The sequence below is a fragment of the Chlorocebus sabaeus genome, chromosome 10, assembly GCF_047675955.1.
Source record: "Chlorocebus sabaeus isolate Y175 chromosome 10, mChlSab1.0.hap1, whole genome shotgun sequence".
NCBI classification, from domain to species: Eukaryota; Metazoa; Chordata; class Mammalia; order Primates; family Cercopithecidae; genus Chlorocebus; species Chlorocebus sabaeus.
In genome coordinates, this window is record NC_132913.1 from 31,257,619 (window position 1) to 31,277,421 (window position 19,803).

The 19,803-nt window shown below is 36.7% G+C and overlaps 1 protein-coding gene across 35 annotated transcripts in view; it reads right to left on the reverse strand.

The window, feature by feature from the left end:
• Positions 1-19,803, reverse strand: part of GTDC1 (glycosyltransferase like domain containing 1) — a 393,230-nt gene that overhangs the window by 75,253 nt on the left and 298,174 nt on the right. For 25 of the 35 annotated variants that reach the window (XM_007964893.3, XM_038000665.2, XM_007964892.3 and 22 more), the window contains 2 exons: positions 13,901-14,068; positions 9,095-9,448 (listed from right to left, as the gene is read on the reverse strand). The exons of 3 other annotated variants lie outside the window; for them this stretch is intronic. In XM_007964893.3, coding sequence (XP_007963084.2) covers positions 9,095-9,448; positions 13,901-14,068 — 522 coding nt within the window. The remainder of the gene's footprint in view (positions 1-9,094; positions 9,449-13,900; positions 14,069-19,803) is intronic. 7 more of the 35 variants (XM_038000669.2, XM_038000664.2, XM_038000666.2 and 4 more) reach the window with 1 other exon arrangement.

Consider the following 19,803-nt stretch of genomic DNA (forward strand, 5'->3'; position numbering starts at 1 on the left):
GTAACCATAATTAGAAGTAACATCAATTCTCATCTCAGAAACATATCTAAATTAATAAAAAAAGACAGCAAAGAAAGAAATGCTTTTGACGAAGATCATGATAAATTATTTCCTTCAACAGGACATAGGGACTATGAATATACGTCTTAGTAAGAACAAACCTTAAACATTTCATTTCTCTGTTTCTGAATTTTCACCTTCTTTTGTTTAACCAACAAATGATGCTAGGCCAAATAATGCTGAAATAGCTAGGATTAGTTGCATAGCCAATAAAGATGATAGAGGGGGGGAAAAGCTTACATAATTTGTAATAGTTATTGCTGTGCTACCTTGGAATTTTTTGGTATGATTGACTGAGCAAAAAATAAATAAATAAATGAAAACCTTCCTGGGTAATCTAGAAAAGCTACTGGAGCTCATTCACTTAGGATTTCACATAAGAGTTTAAAAAGCGATTTCAATGGATTGTTTCAAAATGACTTAACATCTGGATTATGGTGGAGGGTAGGTTAAAAAATAATCTACAGGGATCTTCACTTCTGGATTTATTGTTCCATAATAACTTAGAAATTACTTTGGTTTTAACCAGTTTGAGCTTTTCCTCCCAAACATTACTACTCTTCTGTTAAAATGCATTATTCTATTTTAACAAAATCTTGAAGGATTTGTATTTGCAATGCCTACAAAGGCATTTCATAAAAGAAAACAAACCAAGAAGCCATAGGCTTTGTAAAAGCAATGCTGATCACATGACCATGTCTGTCTGTCATTTGATAAACTGAATTCTTCCCAGAAAGAGAGACAGAACCTCAACTGGACTTACTGAAAGGGTGATTATCAATTACCAAACAGTAACCCTATAATTCATTAACATTAAGTAACATCGACTAAGTACCCCTAATTGCCAGGCACTCTGGTTAGATGCCATGGAAAAAATTCCCCCTAAACAAAAAAAAAGTTTCTGTCTCTATCCTGAAAAACTTTAGAACCTAAAACAAATGCCACCATTAAAAACATGAAATGAGTAGGGCTAGGAGGCATGTGGAAAGTGCAAAGTTCTGTTACATGTTTATGTGGTACACTGGACTGCACAGTGCCTTTGGCGCGTGGACATCCACAGTCAGGGGGATTAACACACCACTGGAATTTAAATCAGGGAAGATGTCTGTGGAAGGCAGAGGATTACAAGGCATCACTAGAGAAATATAATGATGACTACCATCATGGAAAGGCAGGTAACACCACACATTAAGAGAAACAGGAGGAATATTAGTCTCAAAAAAAAAAAAAAAAAGTAGAAAACAGTAGGCTAATTAAAGAGAAGTTAGGTCTACTGGGACGGGGTGGAAAAAGTCTTAGTGACCGGAAAGGAGAAATATATTTAAATTCACACACAATCACGTATATAACATAAAAATATATAGCAAAGAAACAGATGATCTATCTGCCAATCCACCTGTCCACCTATCTGTCCATCCATCCATCCATCCATCCATCCATCCATCCATCCATCCATATCATCTAGCTATGTACTTCCCAACTCACCCACCCCTGACTATGATGTTAAGTGAAGTGTGGTGTAAGAATTTGATCAAAAGAATGGTGACAGAGGATCCTTAGGCAAATGTGGGTCTTGAGCAGTTGAAGATGACTGTCATAAGCATACCATAATGAAACAGTGTCTTTTGCAACAATTAGTATGTTTACAAAATGAATCATGCTTAGTGAACTTTTTAACCTTGTTGGGCAGGAAAACGGTAACAAGAGCTTTAGTTTATGATATTCTATTATAGCAATACCAGGACAGTGACTGCTATTGGTATTATAACAATACCAAGATAGTGACTGTCCTTATGCTGACCTGGTGTGTTAAAATGTTAAAAACAATCCAAGAGGCAATGAGAAACTAAATGTTGAATCTGTACTTATTTTCCATATGTTCAACGATTTGGAAAATAGTCAGCAAGGCACCAAATATGGAATTTTGGAAATTATAAATGGGATTCTGGTGAGGCTCTTTCTTTCGCCATGGATTTCTTAGTATCTATTTTCTTACCACTAATTCAAAATCCTGAAATAGATTCCCATAGATTAATCTAATAGTGCTATGTTAGAGGATAAAATAAAACTGTAAGTTATATAGCACATGGTAATTTTAGCCAGATATTTGATTATTTTTCCCAAAAATTCTAGTAAAATTCTTTAGAGAGCTTTTCATTTTTTAAATGCCAGAGTTCATTCTCTTTAAAGACAAAATTCTTTAATGACAAAAACCAAACAAACAAACTAACCAATAAATTCCCCAAAACACTCTAGGCATGAAAAAGGTAACTAAAGAAAACTTATCACTAAATTGAGACTGACTATAAATAATTAGAACCTTATTATTTCACGTGAGCTTTGACTGTCTAATTGATGGAAAAACACAGAACTGGTTGGATGATCCCTTTTGAAGGGCTACTGGTCATTATTCCTAGTCAATCTGACAACTAGCTACTTAAAATAGTTATAAAGCAAATATTCCTTATATCAAGGGTTACTTAACTGTGAAAATGAATAATACTACTGGAAAACATCTATGGAATCATCTTTTTTAGAGATCAGAACACGTAAGATGGATTCTCACAGGTATGAGGAAGTTTTGGTGGAGTGTGCTGAAAAGCAGATAGCCAGAGCATGTGAACATCTTTTCTGGAACCATTATTCTGTGAGGATCATTCTTCTCTTAGAAAAACAGATTTACACATAACATTGAAATAGAACAAAGAACATTAGTGTCCAAAAATTAACACTTTGCCCTTCTGTTCACAGCCTAGCATGATACCTGAAGACTGATTTCCAAAAGTATTCTCCACCCCACATCATCCTCTTTCCTTCCCAAAGTATTCTATTACAAGGTAATGACCAGAAAAGCCTAAAAGATTTAAGACGGCCTACTCACCACACTTTTTCTAAGTTATTTCAGCAATGAGAAAACCAAGGTAAGTTTATTCTGGCCTGAAAAGCATATCATTCAATCATCCAAAACACATCCTTTCAGAAGACTAGTCATTGATTGTGTTTTTCAAGTTATATTTTTAAACCTCAGAGAGTCAAAGAGTGAAACAGAGCAATTTATTTTAGTACCAAGTAATAAAGCATAATTTTCCATTTTATATCAATCATATATTGTGTTAGAAATTGCCAAAGTTTCTAAAAATATAGATGTCAAAGTCATTCAATATTATGGTACATGTTTTACTTCAGCGACTCACCTAAGTTTGTTTCAAAACTGTTTTTTGTTCTCAATGACTGGACTTTGCCCTTTCTGATTTCACACTCTTTATATCAACTTTGCATAAATTGATTTATCATTATTTTATGGAAAATGCTGCAAATACCATATAGCTCATAAAAAGTCATTCTACTTTAAGCAAAGAGCTTTGATAATTTCCCTATATCCCAAGTGATAAGCTCATGGTAGAACTTATAACTATAGCTCCTCTAATAATTTCAAACTTTTTAACATGCCTCATGGCCCACTTCTTATTTTTATTAACAAGAATGCATCCAATTATGGGCCAATCACAGAGGTTTAATGATCAGAGTAGAATTTCTTATATCATAGATCTGTATCCTAGGGTTTCCTAGCTACTTAGCCCACATTGAGGCAAACTGTGTTTGGTCTGAGAGAGTTGACTTTTATAAGATAAACCCTTGTTCACTGTCAAGTTTTAAACCAAAAAAATATAATATGTTAATATTCAGGGGAAAAAAATTTAGTCTATGAGAACAAAAAATTAGGCAATTCCAATGGCTGGTGGCAGCCATATTTACATACATCACATCGATTCCGTTTGACAGTGGTTTTCAAAGGGTAGTCTGAATTCTTGGGTGTATTCAAGATTTTTTCAAGGAGGCTGCAAAGTAAAACCATTTTCATAAGGATACTGAGGATGTAATTTGCCTTTTTCTCTGTGTTGACATAGGCCCTCATAGTGAAAAACACTGGTGAATAAAGCTGCTGGTGCCTTAGCACAATTCAAGGCAATGGCACAAACAAGTCTGTTTTACTTAAGCATGTCCTTGAAGAAGCAGTAAAATTTATTAATTTTATTAAAGTTCATCCCTTTCATATTTTTTAATATTCTATGTAATAAAATGAGGAACACACATGCATACCAAGATACAATAGTTGTCCTGAGGAAAAGTATTTGTATGCTTGTTTGAGTTGTGAGCTAAACTAGTTGTCTTTTCATGAAATAGTGACTTTATTTCAAAGAACAACTGATAGACAAACCACAGTTAATCAGACTTTGCTATTTGGCAGACATTTTCTCAAACATGAACCGTGTGAACTTGTCACTCAAGGAAAAACAAGTGATAATACTTGTTGCAATGATAAATTTAAGCTTTTAAGGGAACATTAGAATTTTGAAAAAATTGCACTCACACTCTTAACTTGACAGCTTCCCATTACTCAAAAATGTCTCTTTAAGAGATCAATGGTGATATTAACAAATATGATTTTTTGAAATTGTATAATGAATTGTGTCAACATTTAGAAGATCTTCAATTTGGTGAACCTATATTTTCCAAATAACCAATGCATGATGCCACAAAATCCATTCAAACTGCATGCAATGGAGCATGAAGAAATCATTTATGTGGTTTCATATTCCATATTGCAGCAAATCTTTAAAGAACTCCTACTTGTCAAGTTTTGGTATAGTATCAAAGAAGAATATCTACAGTAATCTGAAGAAATCATTAAACACTCAACTTTTCCAGCTATATTTCTTTGTGAGGCAGAATTTCTTCATAAACTTCTACCAAAAGAAGATATTGCAACAAATTAAACACTTAAGCAGTTATAAGAATCCAAATATCTTCTATTTAGACAGACATAGATTTTTAAAAATGTAATGTTGCTGTTCTCACTGATTTTTTTTTTTTTTGGAAAATACAGTTAATTTTCATAAAAATACATTATTTATGTTAACATATATTTGGTTCTTTATTGCTATTTTAAAACACTCTAATGTAGATTTTAAAACTTTTTCCTCAGTTTTAATTTCTAATACAGTAAATGTTGATAGGTATAATCCCAACAAACAAGAGCTCTTTGGTATCCCAGTAATTTTTAAGAGTATGTAGGGGTCTTGAGACCAAAGAGTTTGAGACCTGTGGCCTTGAGAGAGTGATCTTTCAATATAGTCTAAACTTGTTTTTTTTGGTCTTTCCAGCAGTGTGTCTTTTATGCCCATCATAATAACTATTAGAGAATGCTTAAAGGCTGGAACGTGGATTAATATTACAATATTTGTATAATATTTGGAAAGAAAATAGTTTAAGAAAAAAAAAAAAAGCAGTGCCAATTGCAGTCTGTTTTTTACAGGTCTTTCTCTATAAGTCATTTCTATTAACCATGCCTTGCTATAGATGTTTATAATAAAACATTAAGGACTGAGTAGAAAGGAGAAAACAAATTACTCTGCAGAGAACCCAGCAACTCTGCTAAAATACTGTCAGTTATTTATCTACTGTCAGCAGATGTTGCACACTATAATCCTTGACAAGCTCAGTTTGAGAAAGAATGAGGAGAGGGGCAAGCATTGCATTTAAGGGCCTGTTCTCATGCACAGACATTTTAACACAGATTTAAAGCCAGAATGTGTCTTCTAGAAAATGTCACTTTTGATTTTGATACATATTCTAGCAAGTAGGCTCTACATTTGGTTGACTTAGTATGAGATATGTTAGAGGCTGACACTATATTTTAGACCATTCATGATCCCAGTGTGGAACTAACACAATGAGGTCAGCATCACTTCATTTTTAGAGTTGGCTACTGCAACTGCATGATTTCATGGGCATATTTTTTTATGATAAAGAGGAGGGTTTTATTTCTCTTTCGTTAGGCAAGGTAATGACAAGATCTAAGAATCCAACTGCCCTCTCCAGTGTTCCTTTCTCCTTTAGGTTTACATGGAAACAATCATCAATGCATTTTCTCTGGTAAAGATACATGGCCAAGGTGAAAATGCAACAGACTTCCTGCTTCTAAAGAGCTTCCTGCAGGCTACTGTAAAGAAAACCCCCCTTTTCAAGCAGGGAGTTAAGGCAGCTCAAAATACTGACAAGAATATGTGAAGTACAAGGATAGGGGAGGCTCAAACTAAGGGGGCTGAATAAGAAACACATCCCTGGTCACTTGTAGTAGAAACCATAGTTTCCTTCTGAATACCATTCATATTGACTGGTCAATTATATGATTTCCACCCATACGATCAGGGGTCTAAAGAAATGTGTGCTTGTAGCTGGGGATGTTTGATGAATGCTGAACCAGAATCTTAATTTTCTAATTCATATTCACCAATTAAAAATAAACTGTATTTTTATGAGCAAATTTACATAAATCAGATGATAAAGCATCTACCACTAAAGGGTAGGAGTTCAGCTCACAACATTTGCATAAATCCTCCTAAAGAAAATATAGGCGTTTTAGATTTTCATTGAAGAGTCTTGCTGCGATGGAACTCTAATGGGCTTAGAACAGTAAATTTTGAAGAAACTGATTGCTACCCCCGTAGCTAGTAAATGTCTGCCTAGACCCAGTGGCATTTGAAAAAAGTGTTTTATCATAAAATTATCCCAGCAGAGTCCATTCTGCAAGATAACATCATCATCATCATCATCAGTACTCCATGCAGGACCCAACAGCTCTGGCACAATATTGCCAGTCATTTATCTGTTGTCAGCACAGGTTACACACTGTAATCCTTGACTGCCTCGGAATTAGAATGTCTTTGATGTCCCCACAAGAGTTTTTTGCCCGAAGGCTTTACCAATGCTCGGCGGCTCAGTGTTTATTCCTCGTAATCTTCCTCTCATCTCCAGGCTAGCAGTGACAGATGGTTATGGGCACACAATAGTATTAAGAGTTTGATATTTTTTTTATGCTGTGCTCTCTGTACAACAAATAGCTATCAGACGCGGGCCAGAGAGCTGACATGGCTCGCTTAGGTAATGGCAAACAAACAGCTCGGGTTGATGCTTTCTGTCATTTCCCCTCCTAACCCTGCTTGTTTTCATTGTATACTCTCAAAGGTAAACTATATTAACCTTATAGACTGTTATTAAAAAGATATATCTATATGAGCATAAAGTGCTTTTCTTTTCTCTTTTTCTTACTCTTTTGATTATGAAAGTAATACTGCTGACATATTGAACAAATATCGAATGTCAACATAAATTTTTAGTGTGTGATAATATCCCCCTTCATATAGCTGTGTGTCAGGCGGGAACCTGCGGATGATGCATAGCAGTAAATAACCCAAACAAAATTAGTTCTCTTGTCAGCTTCTACCTTGTATGTCCCCAGGCATCAGTAAAATTGACTGCACGCTAGATTTTCAAAATTAGCCCTAATGTTAGCTATGTGTCTGGCAACCTCCAAGTTTCCAATGTTCTACTATATTACCCGTAAGGATGAATGTGTTACTTTTATATTTTGGCATTTACTCTTGCTGATGCGGCTTTTTTCCCTCTTCTCCAAATTAAAAATAATTTAGCTTTAACAATAAGAATGTGCACAAACATAATGCTGCATCTCTTTAAGCAACTAACTTTAGGCAATTAAATTAAATTAAAGCAAAAATATACAAAGGAAGAGAGGGAATTATTCAATTTAATATTGTTAATTTTATTAACATAGCTCTGTCTTATTTTGTGCAAAGTATTGAATAACATGGTTTTCACTCTGTCCTCCATATTGCTGTTTTGTAAAAGCAGACTAGAAATTATTTAATTTAACATTTTCATGATAACCTGGAACCAACTTTTAGAACTGATTTTCTTGCAATAAAGAGTACTTCAGAGACAACCAAAGGTTAATGCAATAAAAGAAAAAGCTTTTCAGAAGGGAGTAAATGATGACATCTATTTTACCTTGAAACAGGTTAATCTCATCTAGACCCAGTGCATTTTAAAATCACATCAAAGAATATTGAACTCTGTCACAATCGAAGTAAAATATGATTTAAATATACCTGTTACTACCTTAGAAAGGCTATGCTGGACGTGTGAAGTTGCACAAACAAATTCAAAAACACATTACACATCAACTTTCAATCCCTACATTTTACGTTCATACATTTAGAATCAAAGATGAAAATCCCTTTAGGTACCAGATGCTGCAGATCAACTGGGAGAGCTTCTAGAGTTTTAATGTGCTGGAAGGCAAATCCTCGGCAAAGGCGCTTTGCCCGGCCGGTGCGGTGTGCTTATTACTTCACCTGCAAACGGTTGCTCTCAGAAAATCGGACCTAATGATCAGCCTAGCATCGCTGCAATAAAGAGACCATAATCTGTGAGGGAAGTGAACTCTAATCAGGCCACATGCAGATTAAACTAACTGGGAGGAATAAAAACTAGATTAAAATGTTCATGCCTAATACCAGAAGATTATCAGGACATTTTACCTCTTTAAATCCTAATTTATAGGAGGCAGGGTTAAGTTTGAGTTTATATTTGGTGAGATTACATGCTGCAGTTGATTTTCCTCTGTTTAGAAAAGAGTCAGCTAGAAAGTATTTTGCTTAGCACAATACAGAGGCATCTGAGTGAAGGGAATGGTTTGAAATGTACTGATATACATATTACGACAAGTAAAATAAAGCCACCTTGTTGAAACTGGCCAAAGTAGTAAATAATGGAAATTATTCTAGCTTTAATATTAATATTGCTTTATCAGTGTATATATATGAAAGAGTTTTGTGATAACTGTGTGTGTGCGTGTGCATAAAATGGAATCTGATTCTTATATTTTGAAACTTTTTGAACAAGACTTGATATGCTAGAAGTGCCTACCCACTACTGTTAGTTGAGCAGATCACTGCAAATCGTTATCTGTAATTCAAATTTAATCTAAGCGCATGACCATCAATGTGAAGATATTTAGTAGTACCACCTTGGCAGATCATGAGTAATACCACCACATTAAAATAATCTTTTTCTAAAGCAATAAGGACAGCAAATTATTATGTCAATCAACAGAATATATTTTCTTTCACCAGTTCTACAACTCTTACTAAATCGGCATGCCTTGACTTACCACCTGTGAGGCCAGACAATGTGCAGCAGTCTTTGCTGATTAGCATCTCCACCCAAAGTGGCACAGGGATTAACAGTCAGATTTTGTTTATTTTCACCACGATGAGAGCTTGAATTCTCTGGTGAGGTGGACTTTTTCAAGTCTGACTCCTGTCTTAATGAGTTACCCAAGTATTCTCGTCGTGCAGTATCAAGGTCACAGTGTGCATCACACTCTGAATTAGAATTCTTCAATAAACCCTCCAAATCTCTCTGCTCTGGCTGAAAAGGAAGGGCCATGGACAGAACCGTACCGCCATTTCCTTTAAGGCTGAGCATCTTCTTTAAATGGGTTGTTTTGTGCTTGGGCATGAATCTGTTACAAAAAAAGAATGCAATATACTTTTAGTGGCAAAAAATATGTAAAATTTGTCCTTTACCTTCCTGTAAGGACATAATGATTATATATAAAACTGAGAAAAAATAAAGATGTTATACAAAAATTCCAGAAAAAGTGCAAAAAGTAGTAGCCACTAAGAGAAGTTCAAAAGTTTGAAATTGGACTGGGCTGTCTTTGAATGGTTTCCAAAGAGTTTCTATGGCTATAAAACTTGCACTGTATATACCATGAAACATAACATTAGAGGGATGGTTTATCACTCTTCCCTCACTCATCCTTCTGGATTTCCATTTTGTGTTTTCCAATCACCACATGGCCCAGTGCTTATTTTCAGGCCATACTTGTTCATTAACCTACAAAAATGTTTGAAATTGCCTTGATTAACACTGGTCATTTCTGCTCATGACTGTTCTGTATTCCTGGGCACCTGAATATATATTAAATTGACTTAGCTAATGTTTCCTGAAGTATATTTTAATATCTTTTTTATTATCATTTCTCGCCTATCTTTCCATGACACTTTATCACACAGAGTTCAGTATCTGTTACTTATTGATAGAGAATCAAAATAAAACGAAACCTTAAAAAAGTATAGCTTAAATCCTCTAAGCCACATATACAGATAGAGGGGCTATCCTCAAGGAGCTCACCGTCTATTGGAAAGCAAACCATTAGTGCTTACAGCAGAGTGGGAGACAGACACATGAACAGCCAACTAACCTACCTTGGAACATACTATACATGCAATGGCCATTCCGTTTTTTTTAAATGGAGGGGAAGAAGAGATTAATGCTGATTTGGGGCTCAGTAAAGGCTTAAAAGTTTTAGGTAAAGGATTTTGCAAGACAGAGTCAGGGAAGCTCTAGAGTCAGAGAGCATGTGATCAAAGGAAAAAGGGGTGAAGAAATACAACTCCTTAGGAAATAACATGCAACCCGAAGAGACTGGGATGCAGGTCTGGATGTAAGGTCTAGAGGGGTAGACTAGGCCAGACTACCAAGTGCTTTCTCAGAGTTCCTGAGCCCCATCCAGGAAGTTGGCCCCTTCCCTGAATTGTTGTGTAGGGGAAGAAATGGGTTTCAGAGGTAGGTGAAAAAGAAAAAGCACGGAAAAAGCAAAAGGGAACATCTGAAAGAGTAGAAAGAGAATCCAAGAGAGTAATATTACATTACTGAAATGAATCAAGAACCCTCAAAGAGTGTGTAAAATGGGGCATAAAACACTGCAGAGGTGCTACAGAGCAGAAAGAAGAAGCTTTTGGCCTTGTCACGTCATAGGTCACTGGCTACTCCGACAGGCCACTCTCTGCTCTGGCTGAAAGATGGTGCACCTTGAAGAGTGGTGTGGGCAGAAATCAGACTGCAGGAGGCTAGGGTTTGTATATGAAAGAGAGGCAGGCCGGGCGCCATGGCTCACGTCTGTAATCCCAGCACTTTGGGAGGCCGAGGTGGGCAGATCACAAGGTGAGGAGATCGAGATCATCCTGGGTAACACGGTGAAACCCCGTCTCCACTAAAAATACAAAAAAACTAGCCGGGTGTGGCAGCGTGTGCCTGTAGTCCCAGCTGCTGGGGAGGCTGAGACAGCAGAATGGCGTGAACACGGGAGGCGGAGTTTGCAGTGAGCCGAGATCGCACCACTGTACTCCAGCCTGGGTGAAAGAGCAAGACTCTGTCTCAACAACAACAACAAAAAACAAACAAAAGAGGCAGAGAAAAAAGGAGGTAGAGAGAAGGGAGGGGAAGGTAAGGTTGGACTTTTAAAAATGAGGCACATGGGCACAGTGTTATTCACTTAGGAATACTTGCTAGGGAAGGAAGCAGGATCCTGAAGAAACAGAAAGATCTTATAAGATGGGAGGAGAAAAACATTATAACACGTGTGATCACGGTATGGGTGAAAAGCAGAGTCTTGTAAAGATAGTGAACCTAGCTTTCTTGCAAAGCTGAGGGAAGAAGAGAAAAATGAAGCTGAAAAAACAAAACAGCTTTAGGTGGCAAGTATAGAACCTAAGGAGTTGCCTCATTAAACATTAGGTCAGTTCATCTATTTCAGTGAGGTGAACAAAGGTGGAGATGGGCTTTAAGAAACTCACTGAGGCCTCAGGACAGTCACCGTGGAGACAGGGAGACGGCGTTAAAAAGGGCTGAAAGCAAGGGCCGATAGGCAACACTAAGAAACAACGGAGGAGCCACAGGAGCTAGAAACAAAGTCTTTCGCTGTAGGACACTACGTACATTCCAGAACCAGAAAGCTTGTTCTGGGGGCTTCTATGTTTGTTTCATAAAGATATTTAAATTTCTATTCTAATTTCAAATACCTTGAGGAAACTCAAACAAATACATAAGAACTCCTCAAGTAATAACTAGATGATTGTATATAGAAAGACAAAACACAAAGAATGGTACTAAATTCTTAAATATGCCCTAATAAAATAGTAAATTTAGTCCTTGATTTAAAATGGAAAGAAACCTGGGCATTTATAGATTATAGTTTCAAACCGCATAGGCCCCGAATTACTGTGGGAACCAATCAACTTCTTCCTGAAACAAATTCAAAATACTAAAGAGATTCTAGAAACTAAAACACAGCAATAAAAAATTGCCACTGATCACCAGAAAAGGTAAAAAAATAGAATGACTATGACACTATCTTCAATTCTCCTAAAGAAATGGAACAAATGGTAAGAGAAGGAACATCTGCACATATCTGGAAAACAATAAAGCAAGTGAAGTAACCTATTTATTTATGTCAGACAAAGAGTGCCAGGCAAGCTTAATAAGGATTTTAACAGAATCACAAGCTCAGCTTATGAAGGATTCACCAAAAAAAAAAAAAAAGAAAAAAAAGAAAAAAAGAAAAAAAAATCAATGGGATTCAAACAACATATCTTCATTTTAGGAAACAGTATCATGACCCATCTTACTCATAAAATTCATTTATATTGGCCAGCATGCGAGCAAAATTGCAAATTAAAAGAGATGGGAGATTGGCTAAAGGGTTGTAAACAACAGCAATTGGTAACTGACAAGGAATTTAGCTGTGGGCAAGGTGCGAGGCCTGCGAGAACATTCCCTAAATGTTCTCAAGGATGAATAGAATCTCATGTTAAGACAGGTTGCAGATGACTGACTTTGATAGGTGGTAGTGAATAGGGACATGGAAAGATGCAGAATACAAATAGGGGCAGTAACCAAAACAGTTTACAAATCTCACGAAATTGAAAACAAAATAAACCTTGAATGCAATTAGGGCACACAAAAAACACCATTTAGACCATCCTGAATTGGACAAGATGAGCAAGAGCTGATTTGATTCAGTGAACTGATGCCATTTAGTTCTGGATCTTGTTGCACAGGGAAGGAAGATACTAAGTCTGTCAGGATAGAACCCTGTGCAAATGCTGATGTCAGCTGGGGCACCTGAGAACTGTATATGTTTGAAAATTAGAGAGTGTTTAGAAGAGCAATAATAATAATCAAGGCAATGGAAAAAATGATTTATGAGGACAGATTAAAGGAGCTAACTATGAATAGCCTGGTTAAGTGACAACCAGAAGGGTACATAATAAGAGTCTCCAAGGAAAAAGAATAATTATTTAGCTTGGTACAAGGGGATGTAACTAGGAGCAACGAGATGAAATTAAGAATGGGAAAATTTAAGCTCAATTTCAAGAAAAACTCCCTGATGGTGTAATTTATTAGCTCATGGAATCAATTCCCTATGGAAATGCTACAGCTAGGGAAACTTAATAATAGAACTGGACAACCTACCAATAAATAATATAGATAACAATCTAGTACTTGAAAGAAGGTAGTTACAAGCTAGGTTTTCCTTGTTTATAATATATTTTCATATTTTTCTTATAATCTATTCATTATAGTAATTGTCACCAAAAGAAGTACTTAGGCAATTAGCCAAATCTAGCAGGATACTTCCTTTAGTTGGGGAAAGTTAAAAACACTTTAGTTTTCATACACTCTGTGGTAAGAACGAAGGCAGACTCTGAAACATTTTTGTACCACTTTGTTACAATAAACCTAGTCTTGAACTAGGCTGAACAACTGTATTAATAATTCTAAAAACAAAACAAAACCAACCACATCCACCATCCCACACAATCTATTCTGATTCTCTGTGCCATGAAACTCATATTTTCATAGACATGTTTAATATAAACAATTTATTGCCATAATAGAAATCAAAAAAACTTTATTTCAGCTTTTCTAAATGTAGCTCTATGGTCAATTACTTCACATCAATACCAAGATCAAATAGGCATAATACTAACAAGCAGTTTGCTTAATAATAGTCACCACACTAATTAACCCATCCAGAACATTCTTAATCAGACACTATTTATAATGTACAGTTAAGAGAAGCCTGGCAATAAACTGTTCTATGCGAATAAAAAAAAGAAAATAATACCTTACTGATGGGGTGAAACTGGCTTTTCTATAGAACTGGACAGAATGTTTGTGCTGTCCTGGCATTAACTCAATAACGTGACTATGCAAATAGGCACATGTCTGAACACTTCCTTTCTCTTTCCCAGTTCCAACTCTGGTGGAGGTGCTAATGAGAAGAGAAAAGGTCCTGAGGTAAGAAGTGAAAGAGAGAAAAGAAAGGGTCAGAAGAAAAATAGTGATCCACATATGTCAGGTTTCCCATTTAGTAATTTCCCCATTTCTCTTAAAGAAATTCTACTGTCCATCTTCCAGAATGCTTCTTCCTGTTTCCAAATCTCTTAGAAACTCCATCAGAACCTATTTTTATCTTTAGAAACATTCTGATTGCCGTAATCATTTCCAATCTGTTATTAGTCATGGGATCTCCACTCCCAACTCCTTTCCAACCAATAGCCAATATGTAAAACAGAAACAGAGACCCTCTCCTGCTGCCCATCCTCTCAAACTCCTTTCCTCCCCACCTCTGTCTGCCAGTATGGTTCCAGAGGCATTGCCACAAAACCCCAGTACTATGTTGGACAATGTTTAAAGACAGAGCTGGAACAAGCACTTTCTAGACCTAAATGTATACCCCTTACCACAGACCCCATGTCCAAACACAAACCTAAGATCGACCTATAGGAATAACCAAAGCCCTTTGCCTTTTTCATATTGGCCAGGAAAAGACTAGATTTAAGAGCAGTTTTAAATGCCACTAAGATTGATGGTAAGCAAAAGAAGTGCTCTGGGCACCTTAGCTTATTTCTGCTCTAGTCGAAAGGCTAGAGTACTTGCAGTTGACTCACGGAGGTAGTCAAAAGGCAGGCAATAAGGTTAACGTGAAACAAGTCAACTTGGGACATTCATGTTGATTCATGTGCCACTGAAGAGAATATCATGGCTGAAACGCATGCCATGGTGGAATACACTCCTCACAACTGTCTTTTTGAGAGATTTTAATAAAAAGTACTTACTATAGTAAGTTCAGCCTATAGAACCTCATAAATAAATGCCCAAGGGTAAAAGTCCATATGACAGAGATTATTAGTCATCTTATTTCTCAAAACACATTTGGAAGATAGCAGGTGAAAAAATGATATTAATTAGTGTATGATTAAAGAGAAAGAAAGAGCGTGTGTAACTGATAAAAGATTATTCTGTATCTGAGTCAGTGAAGAGATATAAGGGTGTTAGTAACTGGAATAAGGAAACTGGCCTACATGGGGCAGACAAGGAGAGAGGGAGTTGATGAAGCTCAGTGTGTCTCACGTTCTAGCTCCACTTTGGGGGACGGAGGAGTAGTAGAGCCACAGTGTTATATCCCTCAGGCTGGTATTTCACAGGTGTGTTTTGTGCAACATTGATTCCATGGGACACATGTAGATGTTGCACCAGAGATGGTTTTGTGGGAAAACAAGTTTGGAAAATGCTAAGTTAAATAAAGCTAAACATTTCTTTACTATAAACTTCCCAAAGTACATGTTACTGTATATTATAAATATGTTCATTCATTAACGCTTTTTGTTCATTCAGTAAGTACCTATTGAGCACCTAATACATGATGGGGATGTGATAATTGTTTTCCAAGCTTACTGGAGTAAGAAACCTGTCCGCCTCCTCCTCACGCACCCCTGGAGGACACAGCTTAAGAATTAATGGACAACAAAGGATACTCTGGGAAATACTACTCGAGGCCCTAGGAGGTGCATAGCCAGAGTCCGAGAAGCATGGGGCAGCCAGATGGGCAGTAGCATATTTAATATAATAGAGATTGCAAAAGGAATGAGAAATACATTTACGTGGGAAAATGATGAAAGCCAAATTTGAAGCCATACACCAATGTGACAGAACAGTAGACAAAAGGACGTCTAAAAGAAAGCAGGAGAACCAGTGAAAAACTGACAGAAAATATGGTTCAAGGCTAATATGGATGACAGCAGAAAAAATATCAACAGTTTTTATCAAAATGATTTCTGTAGATTCCTGGATAGAAACCAAATTGAGGAGAAGGAAAATAGAAATTAAAATAAATAACTTTTCCAAAACTAACTGCGAAGACACATTGAGGCAGTTCAGCAATCTAAGGCCTTGGGTGATTTACAACAAAAAACTATTCATTGTTGCCAAACAATATGCTGGAAATTAATTATAAAATTAACATTTTTAGAATCTGGCCACATAAGCAAATATCAAAGATAATTAAAAAATCATGCTAGCCCACATGTGTCCAATATATCACTTATATGATGAGCAGATATTTATAACCTATAAAGTATAAAAGTAAAAATTTTGATATGGCATTCTCATGCATACACATACACCCCCATTCCTCATCACACTATCTTCACTAAATAAAGGAATCAAAAGCAAGGAAACCCATCCCAATTTAAAACTAGATGTTTGGATACCACATCATTAAACAGAAAGACACACTTATCCTTGACTGGTTGGCTGCAGTATGGCTGCAAGCTCTTCTTTACTGGTAATGGCTAACAGCTAATATTCATAAAATAGGCGGCACATGTCTATGCAGGAGGTTTCAGTAAGAAACTGGCAGAATATTATTTAAATAAACTTGAATCACAGATGAGCCAATCATGATACACACTGCACAAATGCTCTGGGGGAACACCAGCTAGCCCCACCATGGCTGTGAGGCTATGTTGTTAAGTATTCAATGCTTGGTGACTGAAATTTTGCTTCTCATGGTACAAACTTTTAAAGCCAAGATGAAATATTGACAGCAGTCTGTCACAGGATACTGAGCAAGACTGTCTTGCTTGGACTATGAAGAATTTGTGATAAGATAGGAAAAACAGGATCCACAGAAACCAGCTGTAGTCAAAATTAACAAGCAAACCCTACTTATTGGCCTGAGTAATACATGCCGAAATGGAAAGAAAATTTGTAGTTATCAGACTGACCTCATTAGCCATGTCTGGTCCCAGGGCTACGACACTTAGCGAAGATAGCATCTTCCATTGAAAAGAGAATCTTCCATTGTTAAAAAGAGAAGCTTTAGCTTTCTCTTCTCTGCTTTAAAAGGTGCATCATTTCCTGATGTCTGTCCTTTCAACAGCTGGGATATATATGGGCTGTCATAAGGAAAAGATGGTTCTATTTCCAGCAGCCTATTCTTTTATATTTTTATTTCCCACTACCATTTCTAAGAGTCATTTCTGAAAATCCAACACTTTCCAGATAACCTCATTTATACCATTTGCTTATATGGCCTCTTCTGGCAACACGGTTTATGTGATCAGCATTATTTAACTTAAATAATTATGCCTAAATTCCCCATTCTCTCTTAATTGCAAAGAGTTTTAGATTGTATACATTGCTAATTTAACTGCCTACTAGTATGAGCAGTTTGTCTTATTCAATTTTATAAAATCCCTTTAGGATATATTCCTCCCACGCAGAAAATTTAAGGTCCTTATGAATGTATGAGAATAAGAAAAGCTACCTTACATGTTGCCAGAACAAATGTTTATCAAACCCAGAGCCATCCTTGCTAACATATGTACACTCACTTCTCACGATCCCCACTCCCCCCTAAAAAGAGCTCTCTAAGAACAACAACAAAACTCTCTCGTTTACACAAGGTTTACTCCAGTAATTCAACACAGTTTGGCAGAGTCCTAGGCTAAACTGAAAACAGGAAATCTTTATTTTCCTACCTCCACTTTAAAGCATTCTCCGCCCACTGGTGGTCAGTTTCCTAAGGTCTTTATACTGCTTTCTGAGTGCCCAGGTAACTCCCAATACCCACCCACCCCCCAACCCACCACTGCCACTATGGGTCTCCTTGCAGCTTGTCTTGAAACTAAGTCCCACTTTGGATCCAGCTCTGAATCATGCTGGGCTCTCTGTTATTGGTCGTGTTGGAAACTAATCTTAAATTGTCACAATGCACTCATCATATTTGGTGTTCAATGCATTATACCTTTCAACAGAGGCAATACCTTAATTCAACGGAAGTAATCACAAATGGGATATGTTCAGGTACCACAGTAAGCCTGTGAAGAAGATTATTTTAGGGGACAGATAAAGAAATCTCTATGAAGCACCTCAAGTTACTCCACTCAAGCAACAGGGATGTTGAAGTGGAGAGAATCCAGGCTGTGTTGGCACACAGGATTACACTGGCACTTCCTCAATTTTGGAGTTTATTCAAATCAGTTTATTTCTCTGAACCTCAGTTTTCTAATCTGTAAACTAGGATAGTAATATCTGCTCTTGTGAATTTCTCGAGAGCATTCAAAGGAGAACATGTGTCGGGCATGACACGTTGTAGGAGCTTACTAAATCTAAGTAAACTCGCCAATCCTTGTTCCCCTTCATGATGTCCGTATTTAAGCCACATTGAATAACACTACATTCCCTAGTCAGTCAGTGAACGAGTCACAGAGTTGACTCAGTTAGCAAATATTCATTCAAAAAATATTTAAGATCTTTCTATGTGTAAGAGGTTGTGTCTGCACTATGAAGCTTTTAGTATGTGAAGTGACATTTTATACATACTGATTTTGGTCTGTTAGCCCCCCAAATTGTAAATTACCCATATAATCTTTAAACTAAACTGTGTTTACTAAACTATGTTATCTCTATCACTCAAATGACCTAACTTTTTCCAAACCTAATAATTTGCTCATCATTTTTTCTATTTGTAACTCAGAAGCCAAGTTTCAAAAGCTTCTATTTATTCACCTCATTTAATATGACAATGGTATAGAACAATAAAAGATTTTCCCAATATAGATCTGAAGTAATCTCTTCCAAGCAAGAGGAAGTAGTTGTTTCCCATGTACATTTGCTCTACTTTCTATGTAAGAATTTACCTTATTCACAAGTGTTCTCATTACCTTTGGAATCAAATGTCTCCTATAGCATCAATAAAGCATTGATGGAAACCCTAAAAATTGTCTCTCATCATGTGTTCTATTCCATGATTTTTTTAGGGGAAGCCATTACTTGGAGGTTGAAAATAGGATGGGAAAATGTACTGGTATTGAAGAAAGGATCAGTTTCCTCCTTCCAAACACATACAAGAATTCTCCTAGGACAGTGTTTCCAACTGGAGAGTCTCCTTTGGAATATGACATGATTTTACTGAATACTATGGTAGAAAAACAGCAATGGGACAACACTATGATGGATCAAATTTCCTGAACAGAGTATCAGAAAAGTAACAGAGAAGGAGACACTATATTTATGTTGATAGACAGTGACAAAAATATACTATTATGAAAGATGAACAAGCTATCAAAACTGATGAGAAAATTTGGGGAATAAAAAGGAGAAAATGTATGTGAATTTTATTCTAAAACCAAATGTTCCTTCTTTTTTTTTTCTTTCTTTCTTTCTTTTTTTAATTTTATTTAAAGAGTCTCACTCACTCTGTCGCCAGGCTAGAGTGCAGTGGCACGATCCTGGCTCACTGCAACTTCCATCTCCTGGGTTCAAGCAATTCTCCTGCCTCAGCCTCCTCAGTAGCTGGGACTACAGGCATGTGCCACCATGCCCAGGTAATTTTTGTATTTTCAGTAGAGATGGGGTTTCACCATGTTGGCCAGGATGGTCTCGATCTCTTGACCTTGTGATCCACCCGCCTTGGCCTCCCAAAGTACTGGAATTACAGGTGTGAGTCACTGAGCCCAGCCCAAATGTTACTTTTTAAAAAATTAAAATAAATAAAAAAATTTAAAGATTTATGTTTCAGGGCCGGATGCAGTGGCTCACGCCTGTAATCCCAGCACTTTGGGAGGCCGAGGTGGGCAGATCGCGAGGTCAGGAGATCAAGACCATCCTTGCTAACACTGTGAAACCCTGTCTCTACTAAAAATACAAGAAATTAGCCAGGCCTGGTGGCGGATGCCTGTT